Below are 14,178 nucleotides of genomic sequence, written 5' to 3'. Positions count from 1 at the left end.
TCTCCCCATGTCAGAGCTGACAGGCGAGAAGCCCGGGGCAGACACCACTGGAGCATGTACACGCTGAGGCCGCAGCCCGGCTGCGTGTGTGCAGCCCGGGCAGCAGTGCATGCCGAGAGCCCCCCACAGGGCCGGCGTGGCCCGCGGTGTGCTTTCCACCCTCGAGAGGCAGGAGAGACAGGCAGATGCAGATACCCCTGTGCCGTTCACTCCCCGGGTGCCCGTGATGGCTGGGGCTAGGTGAGGCCAGGAGCTGGGTCTCCCGTGGGGGTGCAGGGCCCCGCAGCCTCCCCAGATGCACCGGAGAGGGAGGTGGACCCAGGCCCCCAGTGTGAGACGCAGGTGTCCTTAGTGGGGCCTACCCGATGGGCGAGCGCCCACCCCAGCTGCGGTGCCTGCTGACGCCCGGGACGCAGTCAGGGCCGGCTGCCCACCTCTACTCCTGGGCTCTGTCTCACCTGACTGCTGTGTTCTTCCAACTTCCACGTGGCGGCTGGTGGGGAGCTGAGGCCCGTTGCTGGGCTGGGTTCCTCGGGTCTCACTTGTTCACTGCGGGGCTCAGGGGGGCGCTGAGGGTGCGTGTGCCTGGGGCAGCGCATCTATCCCTCCCTGGGTGAGACTGACCGTGCTCCGTGACCGAGAGGTGCCCGATGCCCCCGCCGGAAGGAGGCGTTCCCTGAGTGTGATCAGTAAGCCAGGAGGGGGCGCCGGCCCCCCGAGGAACCCGGGTTTGTGCTCTGCTCCTCCACTGCATTTTCCGGGGAGCCTGCGTGCACACCTGCGGCCCCGGGCCCCGGGCGGCCACGTGCAGCTGAGCCTCCCGGTTGCCACACACTCTGCTTTCCACCTGCCAAGGGTTAGGTGTCCCCTCGGTCACTGGTGGGCCCGCCCTGGCGGCTCGGTCCTCAGGATGACAGCTTGCACACTGACTAGAAAATGAGCAGAAGGCCCTCAGCCTCGCCGTGAGCTCTGAGCGCACGCAGCCATTCCTCAGAGAGAATCAGCCAGGGATGGGGGCCCTGGCGGGGCCCTGGCGGGGGCAGCCAGAGGAGAAGCCGCCTCCCACCTCACTGACCCCCAGCCAGCCAGTCACCCCACTCTCCAGACCCCGGCCCCACGTCATCCCCGTTTGAATACACAGACTTGCGTGTGGCCTCTGGGGGTGTGGTGGACAGGTGCAAAGCCACCTGGCCGTGCTCCTTGTGGCCTGGGGCTGGCTGTGTCGGTGCTGGCTGCCTCCAGAACAGGTATCCAGGCTACGCGGGGCGGGGGGCGCGGGGGGCTCATCATCCCTCCCGCTCTGCGCCCTGGGACTTGTCTGTCTGTTAATGCTGAGACACGACTCAGCTTCCACACGACTGCCTTGATGTAGACCTGGGGTCCTGGGGCTGCTCTCAGGCAAGTGCGCAGGGTCCAGCCATGGCGAGGACTGGGTGGGGCGTCAGGCCAAGTGGCGTGGCCACACGGGGTGCCGCTGGCTGGGCTGCGAGCGCACCGTGGTCTTCCTGCTCCGTCTCGGGAGGTCTCCCCTGTTCATCAGCAGCCACCTGCTGTGTTTGTCTCCTCTGACCCCAGGTCCATCAAGGTCAGCCCCAGAAAACGAACAAGATTGTTTCCTGGTACACAAAACTGATTATGACTTTGTATTGGCTTAATTATTGAGGAATTTGCAAAAAGACTGTTTTGTGGCCTCCATCCTAAACCCTCCATTTACTTACTTGTGTTTTCTAAATGAAGCTTTTAGTGTAGATGTATCCCTGGCTTTGATGTAGCCCATGGCTGGCTCCAGTCCAGGGAAAATTGAATTTGCCATTGTCTTATGCAAAATACGTGTCTGTGCGTCACTAAAGCCTGCCTGGGAGAGGCCCTTCCAGGTGCTCTGTTTAATATGAAGATTTCGTCTCAGAATAAATTTAAAAAAAAAAAAAATGGAGCAGCCAGAGCCAGGAAAGGCAGGACAGGGTGGGGCCAGCCGTGGGCCTGGTGCGGGGACAGGCCAGTGAGCGTGCTCCTTCCCTGCGGGTGGGACGGAGGTCTTCCTTCCCTGGGGCTTTCCAGACACAGGAGCTTATCTAGAAGCACCCACCAGAGACGGCGGGGTGCTGGGTGTGCGGGTGGCTCTGGGGGTTCAGGGGGCTGGATGTAATGGTCAGCTCTGGGGGGTCGGGGGGCTGGGTGTGACAGCTCTGGAGACCGTCGGGGAGGGGCTGGGTGTGAGGGTCGGCTCGGGGGGGGCGGGCAGAGGCCTGGGTGTGACGGTCAGTTCTGAGGGGGAAGGGGCGGGTGTGACGGTCGGCAGGTGCTGGTTTGCCAGCTCCCTCGTGAGCCCGTGGGAGGTGTGACACTCGGGTGACACGGAGGAGAGCGTGACTGGCCGCTGCTGGCAGGAGCGCCGCGGTGGCTGCCCCCAGGCAGCAGTGGCAGGGTCACAGGCAGCAGTGACAGTTCACAGCTCCCGCGTCGAGGTGCCCACAGCCCAGGGTCTCTGTGCTGGTAGCCGGGTGGTCCCTGGGGCCAGCGCCCTGAGCAGGGAGTAAGTGGCTGTCAGGGACCCTTCAGGTGGTTTTCCCAAGAGTGGGCTCTTACGGGTTGAGCAAGCCCGGCCCTCCCCAACTCGGGCCTTCTGAGTGGCGGTGGGACCACGATGCCACCTGCCTTCCGAGGCCCTCACTGGAGGCCAAACCCAGGGGACCACCAACCTCAGCCTCTCGGCTCCCAGTGCTTTGAGCTGAGGGGCCCCGGGCAGCCTGAGCGGCTTGTGCTGGGCGTTCCCCGCAATCAGGAAGGGGCTCGGGGGCCAGCGTCGGGGGTCTCAGCGCCAGCGTGTGCCAGGGCAAGGCTTCTGTCTCCCAGGCTCATACCATTGCTCCCCCCTCGTAAATGGTCTCTTCGCACGGCTCTGGGTGCTGCCTGCAGGGTGTAGAGGCTTGGGGGGGGGGGGATGAGCCGTGTCCAGTGTCCCCTGTGCTGGAGGGAGACCCGGCCACACCAGAACCTCCACAAGGGCTGCAGGGTGAGTGAGGCTGACGGGGTCTGCAGAAGGCGCCCGCCCCTCACCTGGGCCCCGCTCGCCGTGAGAACTCATCAGGCACCTGCCAAGTGAGCCGGCGCCAGGCTGCAGGTCCCCGTGCCACTGGAGAGGGCACAGCGAGTGCAGTGAGGGCTGTGGGGCAGCTGTGCGCCCGGGAACCTGGGGTCCTAGAGGAACACTGGCTTCCCTGGGGACAAGGACCCTGTCACTGCCCGGTGGAAGGCTCACAGAGCCCTGTGTCACCGCCCAGGTAAAGGACAGCTGTGGGGTCACAGCCCCGTGTCACCGCAGGGGTGGGAAGGCCACCTGCTCCTCATGATTAGGTGCTCGAGTGGCCACTCCCAGCCTGGGGTGGGTGCTGGAGCCTGGGGTGGGCGTGGTCCTGCACACGGGGCCAGGTCTGTCCCTCGCCCGTTGCAGGTGTCATTGCCTTCACCAAGCAGCTCGATGAGACAAAGCACTGCACCCAGGGCCCTGCAGGCCGCAGGCTGAGCAGGTGGCAGCCAGGCTGGCTCTGTTTCTGCCGCTGGTGGTGCTGTGGGTGACCTCCGGGCTTCACTGGAGGCAGGCAGGGTGCATCTCTGCCTCTGCCCGTGTGTGGCGCCCCGTGACAATCTGTGAGGACAGTCACGTGGGATTAGCGCCCGCGCTCACATTCTAATTTTACTGCTGCCCTCTGTACTGACACTGTCCCCAGATGAGGTCCTGCTCTGAGGTCCTGGGTCCCGACCTTCCTGCAGGACCTGGGGACAGGCTCACCTGGGACAGGTGCTGGGGCCTGCCCTTCCTGCAGGACCTGGGCACGGGCTCACCTGGGACAGGTGCTGGGTCCCCACCTTCCTGCAGGACCTGGGCACGGGCTCACCTGGGACAGGTGCTGGGGCCTGCCCTTCCTGCAGGACCTGGGCACGGGCTCACCTGGGGCAGGTGCTGGGGCCTGCCCTTCCTGCAGGACCTGGGCACGGGCTCACCTGGGACAGGTGCTGGGGCCTGCCCTTCCTGCAGGACCTGGGCACGGGCTCACCTGGGACAGGTGCTGGGGCCTGCCCTTCCTGCAGGACCTGGGCACGGGCTCACCTGGGACAGGTGCTGGGGCCTGCCCTTCCATTCAGGATGATGTCGTAAGGGTTCACCTGGGACAGCTGTAGGGATGCTTTTGTGTTAGGAGCAGCAGAATTTAGTTGCGACAAAGAATGTCACTCTTCCCTTTTTCTTTTGAAAAGTGGGGTGTGAGCTATGGGCTATGGATGTAACCATGGTGGGTGCGTGGCCTGTGGGCTGTGGATGTAACCATGGTGGGTGCGTGGCCTGTGGGCTGTGGGCATGACCCTGGTGGGTGCGTGGCCCTGTGGGCTGTGGGCATGACCATGATGGGTGTATGGCAATGTGAGCTGTGGGCATGACCCTGGTGGGTGCATGGCCATGTGGGCTGTGAGGCGTGACCCTGGTGGTATGTGACCCTGTGGGCTATGGGTGTGACCCTGGTGGGTGCATGGCCCTGTGGGCTATGGGTGTGACCCTGGTGGGTGCATGGCAATGTGAGCTGTGGGCATGACCCTGGTGGGTGCATGGCCATGTGGGCTGTGAGGCGTGACCTTGGTGGGTATATGACCCTGTGGGCTATGGGTGTGACCCTGATGGGTGCGTGGCCCTGTGGGCTGTGGGCATGACCCTGGTGGGTGCGTGGCCCTGTGGGCTGTGAGGCGTGACCCTAGTGGGTGCGTGGCCCTATGGGCGGGGCCTCCCTTTGCACCATGTGTTTGGCTGCACCGTGGCCTCAGCCACCCAGAGCGCCTCGTGCACCCTGTCTCCACAGGCGTCTTTCCCAGCAAACCTGCAGCTCGTGCTCGTCCTCCGGCCAGCGGGGTTCTTCCAAAGGACCCTCTCTGACATCGCGTTCAGGTTCAGCCGCGATGACTTTAAGATGAAGGTGCCGGTAAGTGCCAGGGAAGCACCCAGCTAGTGTGTCCCAGACCCCTCCGTGGTGGTCAGAGTTCCTGGGGAACCAGCCCAGGACGGTGTGTGTGTGTGTTTTCTAGACCCCTCCAAGGTGGTCAAAGTTCCCAGGGAACCAGCCCTGGGCAGGGTGTGTGTGCGCACATTCCAGACCCCTCCCTGGTAGTCAGAGTTCCTGGGGAACCAGCCCGGGGCAGGGTATGTGCGTGTGTGTGTGTGTGTGTTCCAGACCCTTCCGCGGTGGTCAGAGTTCCTGGAGAACTAGCCCGGGGCAGGGTGTGTGTGTGTGCACGTGTGTGTGTGCGCGTGTGTGTGTTCCAGACCCCTCCGCGGTGGTCAGAGTTCCTGGAGAACTAGCCCGGGGCAGGGTGTGTGTGTGTGCACGTGTGTGTGTGCGTGTGTGTGTGTGTGTTCCAGACCCCTCCCTGGTAGTCAGAGTTCCTGGAGAACTAGCCCGGGGCAGGGTGTGTGTGTGTGCACGTGTGTGTGTGCGCGTGTGTGTGTTCCAGACCCTCCCTGGTAGTCAGAGTTCCTGGAGAACTAGCCCGGGGCAGGGTGTGTGTGTGTGCGTGTGTGTGTGTGTGTTCCAGACCCCTCCCTGGTAGTCAGAGTTCCTGGAGAACTAGCCCGGGGCAGGGTGTGTGTGTGTGCACGTGTGTGTGTGCGCGTGTGTGTGTGTTCCAGACCCCTCTGCGGTGGTCATAATTCCTGGAGAAGTAGCCCGGGGCAGGGTGTGTGGTGGAGAGGACTGAGGACGATGCTTGCTGAGACGGGTGTCAGGAGGGAGGGCCTTACCCCCAGACCACCCCATCATTCCTGGGTTGTTGGCCTGAGCCACGGCTCTTGGCGGCACGTGAATGATTTTATAGGACAGAGGGCAGAGTCGTCTCTACTACCATTAGATTCTAGTTGAAATTCAAATCTCACAATTTTTTTTAAAAATTTATTTACTATTTGGAAGTCAGCAGTTCAGAGAGAGTAGAGAGAAATCTCCCGTCCCCTGGTTCACTCCCCAGATGGCTGCGACGGCCAGGGCTTGGTCAGTCCGAAGCCAGGAGCTTCCTCCAGGTCTCCCACGTGGGTGCAGGGGCCCAAACACTTGGGCCGTCCTCCGCTGCTTTGCCCAGGCCATTAACAGCTGGATGGGAAGTGGAGCAGCCGGGACATGAACCGGCGCCCGTACAGGATGCCGGCACTGCAGCGGCGGCTTAACCCGCTGCACCACCACACGCGCCCCGGCCCCAGAACCTCAGTTTCCCAGTGTGCACCGTGCCTCAGGGACGCTCAGCGTCCACCTTGGACTGTGGGGTCTCGGCAGCACCCGGCCGTTGTGACAAGTCCCAGAATCGTCCGTGTCCCCTGGGAGCGCTGAGCTCGCACTGCGCACTGCCGGGGCATCGAGTGACGTGTGGCAGGACACCACAGCCCTTTGTGCTGCCTCTGGGCCATGCTTCCTAGCCTGCCTGGCAGCCCAGAGCAGAGGCCCTGTTTTATCTGAAACTCACGGCTGGGCCGACCACAAAAGAGCCAACAGAGCTGGAAAGCAGGAGACAAGCAGGGTGGGCGGGGACAAGCAGGGTGGGCGGGCCCCTCGGCCTCCGCAGCCCCCGCTTCCCTGTCAGGCAGAGCCTCTCAGGAGCCGTCTGCCAGTCTCCCGGACGGTGGCCTGGCGCGGCCACGCTGTGCTCTCTGACGATGGCCCCGCCGTGGTCAGCACCAGCAGTTCGCACGCTGAGGCCTACCAGGGGCAGGCACAAGGCCCATCCAGTGCCACCACTGCAGGTCCCCACCCTCACCCGCTGACGTTCCCTGTAGTGTGCACGCAGTGTCACCTGGTGCATGTACCCTTGCTCAAGGGGCAGCCGAGTCGCCAAGGGCCAGAGGAAGGGCGGGCCCGGGTCTGCTCGAGTCCCCCTGAGGTCATCATGACCTCCCCCCAGGTCATCATGCTGGGCTCAGTGCCAGAACTGCACGGCTACATCGACAAGTCGCAGCTGACCGAGGACCTCGGGGGGACCCTGGACTACTGCCACTCCCGGTGGCTGTGCCACCGCACGGTGAGCCCGCCCTTGCCTTTCCCAGAGTGTGCGGGCTCTCAGCGACCTGCTTCCCCGAGAGTGAGGAGATGGTCTTGCAAGACTTGGTCATCGGGAAGCCGTGACGCGGGAGTGGCTCGCCCCAGTCCCGCAGGCCAGCACCCGCTCCCCGAGGGAGAGGGAGAGGGAGGATGACGGGGAGACGCCGTGGCCGTGACATGGGCCTGCTGTCAGGAGCATGCGGGTGCCGTGTGCCTGCAGCCCTGTGACCCGCACTCCCCGCCCCTCCCCAAGGCCATCGAAAGCTTTGCCCTCATGGTGAAGCAGACAGCTCAGAGGCTGCAATCCTTCGGGACGGAGCTGGCCGAGACTGAGCTGCCCAACGACGTCCAGTCGACGGGCTCAGTGCTGCGCGCACACACAGAGAAGAAGGACAAAGCCAAGGTAAGCGCAGCTTGCGCAGGGGCTGAGGCGGGGAGCCCATGGGGGTGGGGGGCGGCCGCAGGCGTGGCCAGGCTGGGGATCCAGGCGGGAGCCTTCGGACGCGGCCTCCCTGCACAGAACAGGACGCGTCCCCTCCGTGGCGGCTCCATGACGCATACTCCCAGGCCGGCCTGGTCCCAGTGCTCCGGGTGCACCGTCAGCGTCTTCCCCTGTGTGCTGTGCTCTCTGGCACGGGGCGGGCAGTGCAGTGCCGGCCACCTCCCCCGTGTGTCGGGCGCAGGCGTGCTGAGGCGCAGCACCGTCGGGGGTACCCGTCTCCTGAGGAGCAGGTGCGCCCGGCAGCCTGCACGCTGCCAGCCTCGGGAGAGTCAGCGCTGAGCCGGGTCTGCCGCGCGGCCGCTCGCTCCCTCAGAGGAGCCTTTGTTCTGCCCGGCGAGGCTGGCGGCGGCAGCAGGGACACGGAGGAGGCCTGGTTTCCGGTTACTCTCCCACCTCGTCCTGTAACCCTAGCTCTGCCCCGTGCTGCACGGCTGCATGGCTCCTCTTTCCAGCGCGGTGTGCGGTGCAGCTTGCACGGAGGAGCTGGTCCCATGCCCACGGGGTGGGTCCCCGCGCCATCCCTGAGGCCTGCGCCTGGCCGGCCACGGCAGCGGTGTGAGCCTGGACCTCCGAGCCTGCGCCCGGCCAGCCACGGCAGCGGTGCAAGCCTCTGCCCCCAAGGCCTGCGCCCGGCCGGCCACGGCAGTGGTATGTGCCTCTGTCCCTGAGCCTGCGCCCGCCGGCCAGACAGCGGTACGAGCCTGGGCCCCCGAGCCTGCGCCCAGCCGGCCATGACAACAGTACTAGCCTGGGCCCCCGAGCCTGCGCCTGGCCGGCCAGGCAGCAGTGCGAGCCTCTGCCGTCTCTGCAGGGGGATCTGCAGTTGGCCCTGAAGGAGGGGCACAGCATCCTGGAGAGCATCCGGGAGCCACTGGCCGCGGTCGCGGCGCACAGTGTGAACCAGGACCAGCTGGACAACCAGGCCACCGTGCAGAGGTGAGTGGAGCCGTCCTGCCCGGGCTCTGACCGCGGCCCAGGGAGTGCTGGAGACGTGGCGGCCACAGGGACCCAGCTGCCTGAGCCGTCGCTGCTGCTTTCCGGGGCATTGGCAGGAAGCTAGAATGGGGGCAGAGCTGGCACTCAACCCCAGGCACTCGGCTATGGGATGCGGGTGCCCACGCGGCACCTTCACGCCTGCACCCACGCCCACAGGGCGCCCTGGGCCTCTGCCAGTGGCAGCGTCACGTTTCCACGGTGACAGGATGAGTGTCGTCCCAGGTGTCCCGCCTTGCAGCAGAGCACAGGGCACCCTGCCTGGCAGGTTAATGCAGCCAGCACCTCACGGCACCGCCCCCACCATGTGGGAGCCACACTGCCAGCGGGCAGGGGCCACCACCCACCCTCGCTGTGAGGACGCAGGCACAGGCAACTGTGATGGACAGCCCAGGTCAGACACTGCGGCCAATCCTCTTGAGGCTGTCCTGGCTGTCTACCAGCTGTGCCACACAGAGCCAGGCCCGGGAGGCCCACGGTGGGGCCCATGTGGGTGGGGGGTGGGGTGCTGGGACCTTGCAGAGGATGTCCGCTTCCCAGGGCGGGAAGGAGAGTGAAGCCGGCGTTCAGTGCAGCACCCAGGGCTGAGGACCCCCACACCCGACCCCTAGCACCAACCACCCTGAACCGAAGGGGCGGGCAGTTACGGCCACAGCACGAGGGCGCGAGCTCCGCTGTGTGATGCGGCGGGGACAGCGCGCTGGTGCTGGAGGGCACCTGCGGTTTTGTGGGAACCGCCCCCCAACGCGGTGGGGCTCCCGGCTCCACTGTGAGCACGGACGAACGGGGCACGGCAAAGCTTGCGGGGAGCAGACACGGGGGGACCTGTGTGGCCCCGACCCACGCGTGCCTGCGTGCCCGCGCCCTGCGGCGTCTCCTCCCAGGCTCCTGGCACAGCTGAACGAGACCGAGGCGGCCTTTGACGAGTTTTGGGCAAAGCATCAGCAGAAGCTGGAGCAGTGCCTGCAGCTGCGGCACTTTGAGCAGGGATTCCGCGAGGTGAGCGGCAGCACGGGGCGGGGCGCGCACCGGACAGGGCCGGCCCCGGGCGCAGCGGGGACGGCGGCCAGGCGTGTGCCCCTGAGAGCTGCACCAGGCGCCCGTGCCGGTCTCTACCGCCGATGCCTGCCTCACAAGGCGTAGCTGTGTCACACACACGGGGTCGGAGGCTGGCTCGGCCACACGTGCTTCCTTCCACAGTCTGTGAACCCTCGCACGGGCCACCTGCCTTCCCCTACACGTACCGTGGGCCTGCCACGGCTTGGGGCTCAGCAGGAGCACTCACCGTCCTGCCTTGGGCTCGGTGGCCGTGGCACAGGCACGGGGAGGGGGCACTGGGGCGGCCTGCCCGAGGCTGGATACCGCGTACCACACATTCTGTGCATCCGGCCCCGGTACCATGCACCCAGTCTGCCCAGGGAGGCTCAGCAGCCGGGGACGGCTCCAAGCCAGCAGGGAGGAGGCACCGGCACCTGTGTGTGGCTGAGCAGGGCCAGCAGTGCTCAGGAGACACAGGGACCCCAGCTCCGCCCTCCAGGCCTCATGGTCCCTGGAGTGCACGGCAGTGGCCCTCTGTGGGTGGCATGGGGCGTGGCACAGTTGAGCACAGCTGGGGGTGACGCCCAGGGCTGTGTTGGGGACACCAGGGCCGCCCGTGCGTCTCCCGGCCCAGCCCTGGATGTGAGCTGCCACCTGTGGGAGTGGCGGACGATGCCACCCAAGCACGTGCAGACGGGGCCTGGCGGGGCGGTGGCGCAGGCTCGTTCTTAAATGCAGTGCCTGATTTCCAGGCCACGCAGACTCCAGTGCGCCTGTCACGCACCTCGGAGGCCCCGGGTGCCCGTGCTGCCTTCTACACCAGGTGTCGTGTTCAGGAGCTTGGTGGGCCGCCCTCGTGTGCTGAGCCATGCCCTGGGCTCGCTGGGTGGCTCCCGGCTGTGGTCCCTTCCTCGGGGGAAGGGGCCGTCTTGATCGGGGTGTGATGTTGGACTAAGTAGCTTCATAAAACGAAGGCACAGTCCCCCTGCTCTTCCGCTCTCTGGAAGCAGCTGTGCGGCTGGGCTCGTTCCTGTGTACACGTCTGGGAGGCTGATGCAGTAAAGCCACCTGGGGCTGGAGACTCCCCGTCGGGACTTTTCCCTTATGACTTCCTGTCCTTGACAGCCGGGCTTCGAGATGAGCTGTTCCACCTCGAGCTGTGACAGCACTTCTCAGGCGTGGGCTCTGCGTGCGCAGATTGGTTTACAGTTTTTTCCGCTGAGAGGCAGAGAGACAAAGGCAGACCGATAGAGCTCTCGTCCGCGGTTCACTCCCCGAATGCCCGAACAGCTGGCGCTCCGTCCAGGCCTCCCTCCCGGGCGGCAGGAACCCAGCTGCTGGTGCCGTCACCCGCTGCCCAGTAGGAAGCCTGGACTCAGGGCCGCAGCCGGGAAGGGACCAGGCAGTCGGATGCGGCACACGGGCGTCTTAACTGTCCGGCTAGGCACGGTTCCCTTTTGGGGGCCCACGTCTGTGGGGTCTGCTGCTCCGTCCGCTCACGCCTGCTTGCTTTGTGCATCTTGTGCACCCTGCATCCCTGACGCTGCTTCTCCACCAGGTCACAGCCACCCTGGACGCCGTGACCCACAAGATGGCGACCTTCACGGATGTCGGCAACAGCCTGGCGCACGTGGAGCACCTGCTGAAGGACCTCGCCAACTTTGAGGAGAAGTCCCGAGTAAGGCCGGGGCGGGGACGGCGTCCCCCAGGGACACCCGGGCGGGGGAGGTGGGGTGTGGGCACTGCCTGGCCTCAGGGCCCTGCCCTCTCGGCATTGCCACAGTGCTGGCTTGGCCGTGGCTCTGCTCTGGACAGCGAGGGCTGGCACCAGTACCTGTGGCATCCCCGCCCCCGACGTGCAGCCGCGCCTCGGCTGGGGCTCCCTGTTGGCCTCCACCAGACAGGAGCCTGAGCCTCTCCTGGGGACGCCCTCGTCCCGCAGGCGGCTGTGGACCGCGCCCGCGCCCTGGCGCTGGAGGGCGGCCGGCTCATCGAGCACAGGCACTACGCCGTGGACTCCATCCTGCCCAAGTGCCAGGAGCTGCGGCACCTGTGCGACCAGTTTGCCTCGGAGATCGGGAGGAGGCGGGCGCTGCTGAACAAGTCCCTGGAGCTGCACGGCCTGCTGGAGACGGTGCGTAGCCCCTGCCCGGGCGCCCCCTTCCTGCCGCCCCGCAGTGAACGGGCCGCCTCCCCTCCGTGCACGTGAGGGCCCGGCCCCGGTGTGACGAGTCTGCAGCGAGCAGCCGGGACGTTGGCACAGGCACGGTGCGGGCAGCTCCTCACGGCGCCTCCCGTTGCAGACCATGAGGTGGTGCGACGAGGGCATCTTCCTGCTGGCCTCGCAGCCGGTGGACAAGTGCCAGTCCCAGGACGGGGCCGAGGCGGCGCTCCAGGAGATCGAGAAGTTCCTGGAGACCGGCACGGAAAACAAGCTGCAGGAGCTCGGTGCCATCTACAAGGAGTACGAGGCCATCCTCAACCAAGACCTGATGGTAACGCGCTGCCGGGCGGCCCCTCCCTCCGGGCGCCCTCAGAGCCGGCGTGGGCTTGCGCCCCGGCTTGTGGGTGCTGGAGCGGGCTGACGCCACCCTTGGACCCGTGCTCCCTGCAGGCCCACGTGCAGAAGGTCTTGCAGAAGCAGGCGAGCACGCAGGAGATGTTCCACCGCCGGCAGGCCAGCCTGAAGAAGCTGGCGGCCAGGCAGACGCGGCCCGTGCAGCCCGTGGCCCCCAGACCCGAGGCACTGGCCAAGTCCTCCTGCCCTGCCCCAGGTGTGTGCCCCCAGGTGTCCAGGTGTGCGCCCCCAGGTGTGTGCCCCCCAGGTGTGTGCCCCCCAGGTGTCCAGGTGTGCGCCCCCAGGTGTGCGCCCCCAGGTGTGTGCACCCCAGGTGTGTGCCCCCCAGGTGTGTGCCCCCAGGTGTCCAGGTGTGTGCACCCCAGGTGTGTGCCCCCCAGGTGTGTGCCCCCAGGTGTCCAGGTGTGTGCACCCCAGGTGTGTGCCCCCCAGGTGTGTGTGCCCCTCCCCAGGTGTGTGCCCCTCCCAGGTGTGTGTGCCCCCCAGGTGTGTGCCCCTCTCCAGGTGTGTGTGCCCCCAAGCTGTGTGCCCCTCCCCAGGTGTGTGCCCCTCCCCAGGTGTGCCCCTCCCCAGGTGTGTGTGCCCCTCCCCAGGTGTGTGCCCCTCCCCAGGTGTGTGCCCCCCAGGTGTGTGTGCCCCTCCCAGGTGTGTGTGCCCCTCCCCAGGTGTGTGCCCCTCCCAGGTGTGTGTGCCCCCAGGCTGTGTGCCCCCCCGGCTGTGTGCCCTGCCAGAGCTCCGGGGCCCTGGGCTCCGTGCATCGCAGGGGCCACACACACTTCTATGGATGCACTGCTCCCCTCCACCTGCCCCAGCTCAGGGGACCCCATGTGTGACCAGGCCCAGCAGCCGTGCGTCCATCTCTGTAAATAACACGTGCGGGAGCTGGCGGCCTTGACGACGCTGAGATGAGCCGTTCCCGGCGAGCCTGTGTGGCCACAGAGCTGGCAGCATGCCGGGAGCCCCCCGATGTTCCTCCCCCTGCACTGCCCCACCCAGATGTGCGTCCCAGGCAGCCTGTGCTGCCCCCGCCTCCAGGCCATGCTTCTGCAGGCCACGTGGGCCACGGCGCCACTTCCTGGGTTTTGCCCCCGTCACCTCCCTGGGCCCCTCCTCCCTCAGTCGGACTTGGGCGTGCTGGCTTCCAAGCTCTGGCAAATTCTGGCACCGGTTCCCTCGAGCCCACCAGAGGCTGGCCGGCCCTCGGCACACTGGGCCCAGGAGAGCGCTTTCTGACCCGTGTGGGGGAGCAGTGGGGCTGTCCTGGGGCGGGGCTGCCCTGGCCACCATCACCCGTGTTTGCTGGCACAGCCCACACTGTCCTGCCCCCTCCCCTCCATAGGCGGCTGGCGTGGTCCAGAGAGCTCCAGCCCCGAGGGTGGCCCCCTGCGGAGAGGGCCCTACCGGAGGGCCAAGGTGAGGCTGCAGCGGCCCCGCCTCGCCCATGGTGGACGTGGGAGGGGGCGCCTGGCTGGTTCTCTGTGACCACCTCCTGGGTCCCTGGGCCTCCAAGGATGTCCACGCTCCTCTTCCCCTCGTCCCTGTGGGACCCACACTGTCCCCACGTGGGATGTGGGGCTGGGCTCTGGCCCGAAGCCCCTTCCTGGGGTAGAGGCTGACCTGTCCTTGCGTCCCCAGAGTGAAGTGAGTGAGAGCCGGCAGGGCCGCGGCAGCTGCACGGGGGATGAGGAGGAGAGCCTGGCCGTGCTGCGCAGGTGGGCGCTGGGGTGGCCTGCACAGCAGGGACACACACTGGTGGGGTGTGCACCATATAGGCTGGACACACGTGTGGGTGTTGTGGGGTGTGTGCCGTGTGGGCAGGGACACCATGTGGGTGTTGGGTGTGCACTGTGTGGGCAGGGACACACGTGTGGGTGTTGTGGGATGTGCACCGTGTGGGCAGGGACACACGTGTGGGTGTTGTGGGATGTGCACTGTGTGGGCAGGGACACACGTGTGGGTGTTGTGGGATGTGCACCGTGTGGGCAGGGACACACGTGTGGGTG

General features: G+C 66.3%; 1 protein-coding gene across 11 annotated transcripts in view; it reads left to right on the top strand.

Annotated features, from left to right (window-relative positions):
* MCF2L (MCF.2 cell line derived transforming sequence like) overlaps positions 1-14,178 on the top strand; it is a 138,969-nt gene that overhangs the window by 111,498 nt on the left and 13,293 nt on the right. For all 11 annotated transcript variants that reach the window (XM_051841707.2, XM_051841708.2, XM_051841710.2 and 8 more), the window contains 11 exons: positions 4,848-4,967; positions 6,928-7,044; positions 7,318-7,467; positions 8,378-8,502; positions 9,444-9,558; positions 11,156-11,275; positions 11,540-11,731; positions 11,901-12,092; positions 12,212-12,371; positions 13,515-13,588; positions 13,811-13,887. In XM_051841707.2, coding sequence (XP_051697667.2) covers positions 4,848-4,967; positions 6,928-7,044; positions 7,318-7,467; positions 8,378-8,502; positions 9,444-9,558; positions 11,156-11,275; positions 11,540-11,731; positions 11,901-12,092; positions 12,212-12,371; positions 13,515-13,588; positions 13,811-13,887 — 1,442 coding nt within the window. The remainder of the gene's footprint in view (positions 1-4,847; positions 4,968-6,927; positions 7,045-7,317; positions 7,468-8,377; positions 8,503-9,443; positions 9,559-11,155; positions 11,276-11,539; positions 11,732-11,900; positions 12,093-12,211; positions 12,372-13,514; positions 13,589-13,810; positions 13,888-14,178) is intronic.

Source organism: Oryctolagus cuniculus, chromosome 9 (assembly GCF_964237555.1).
Source record: "Oryctolagus cuniculus chromosome 9, mOryCun1.1, whole genome shotgun sequence".
In the NCBI taxonomy this organism is placed as follows: Eukaryota; Metazoa; Chordata; class Mammalia; order Lagomorpha; family Leporidae; genus Oryctolagus; species Oryctolagus cuniculus.
Note: the sequence above shows the minus strand (reverse complement) of the source record. Positions and strands in the feature narration are given on the sequence as shown.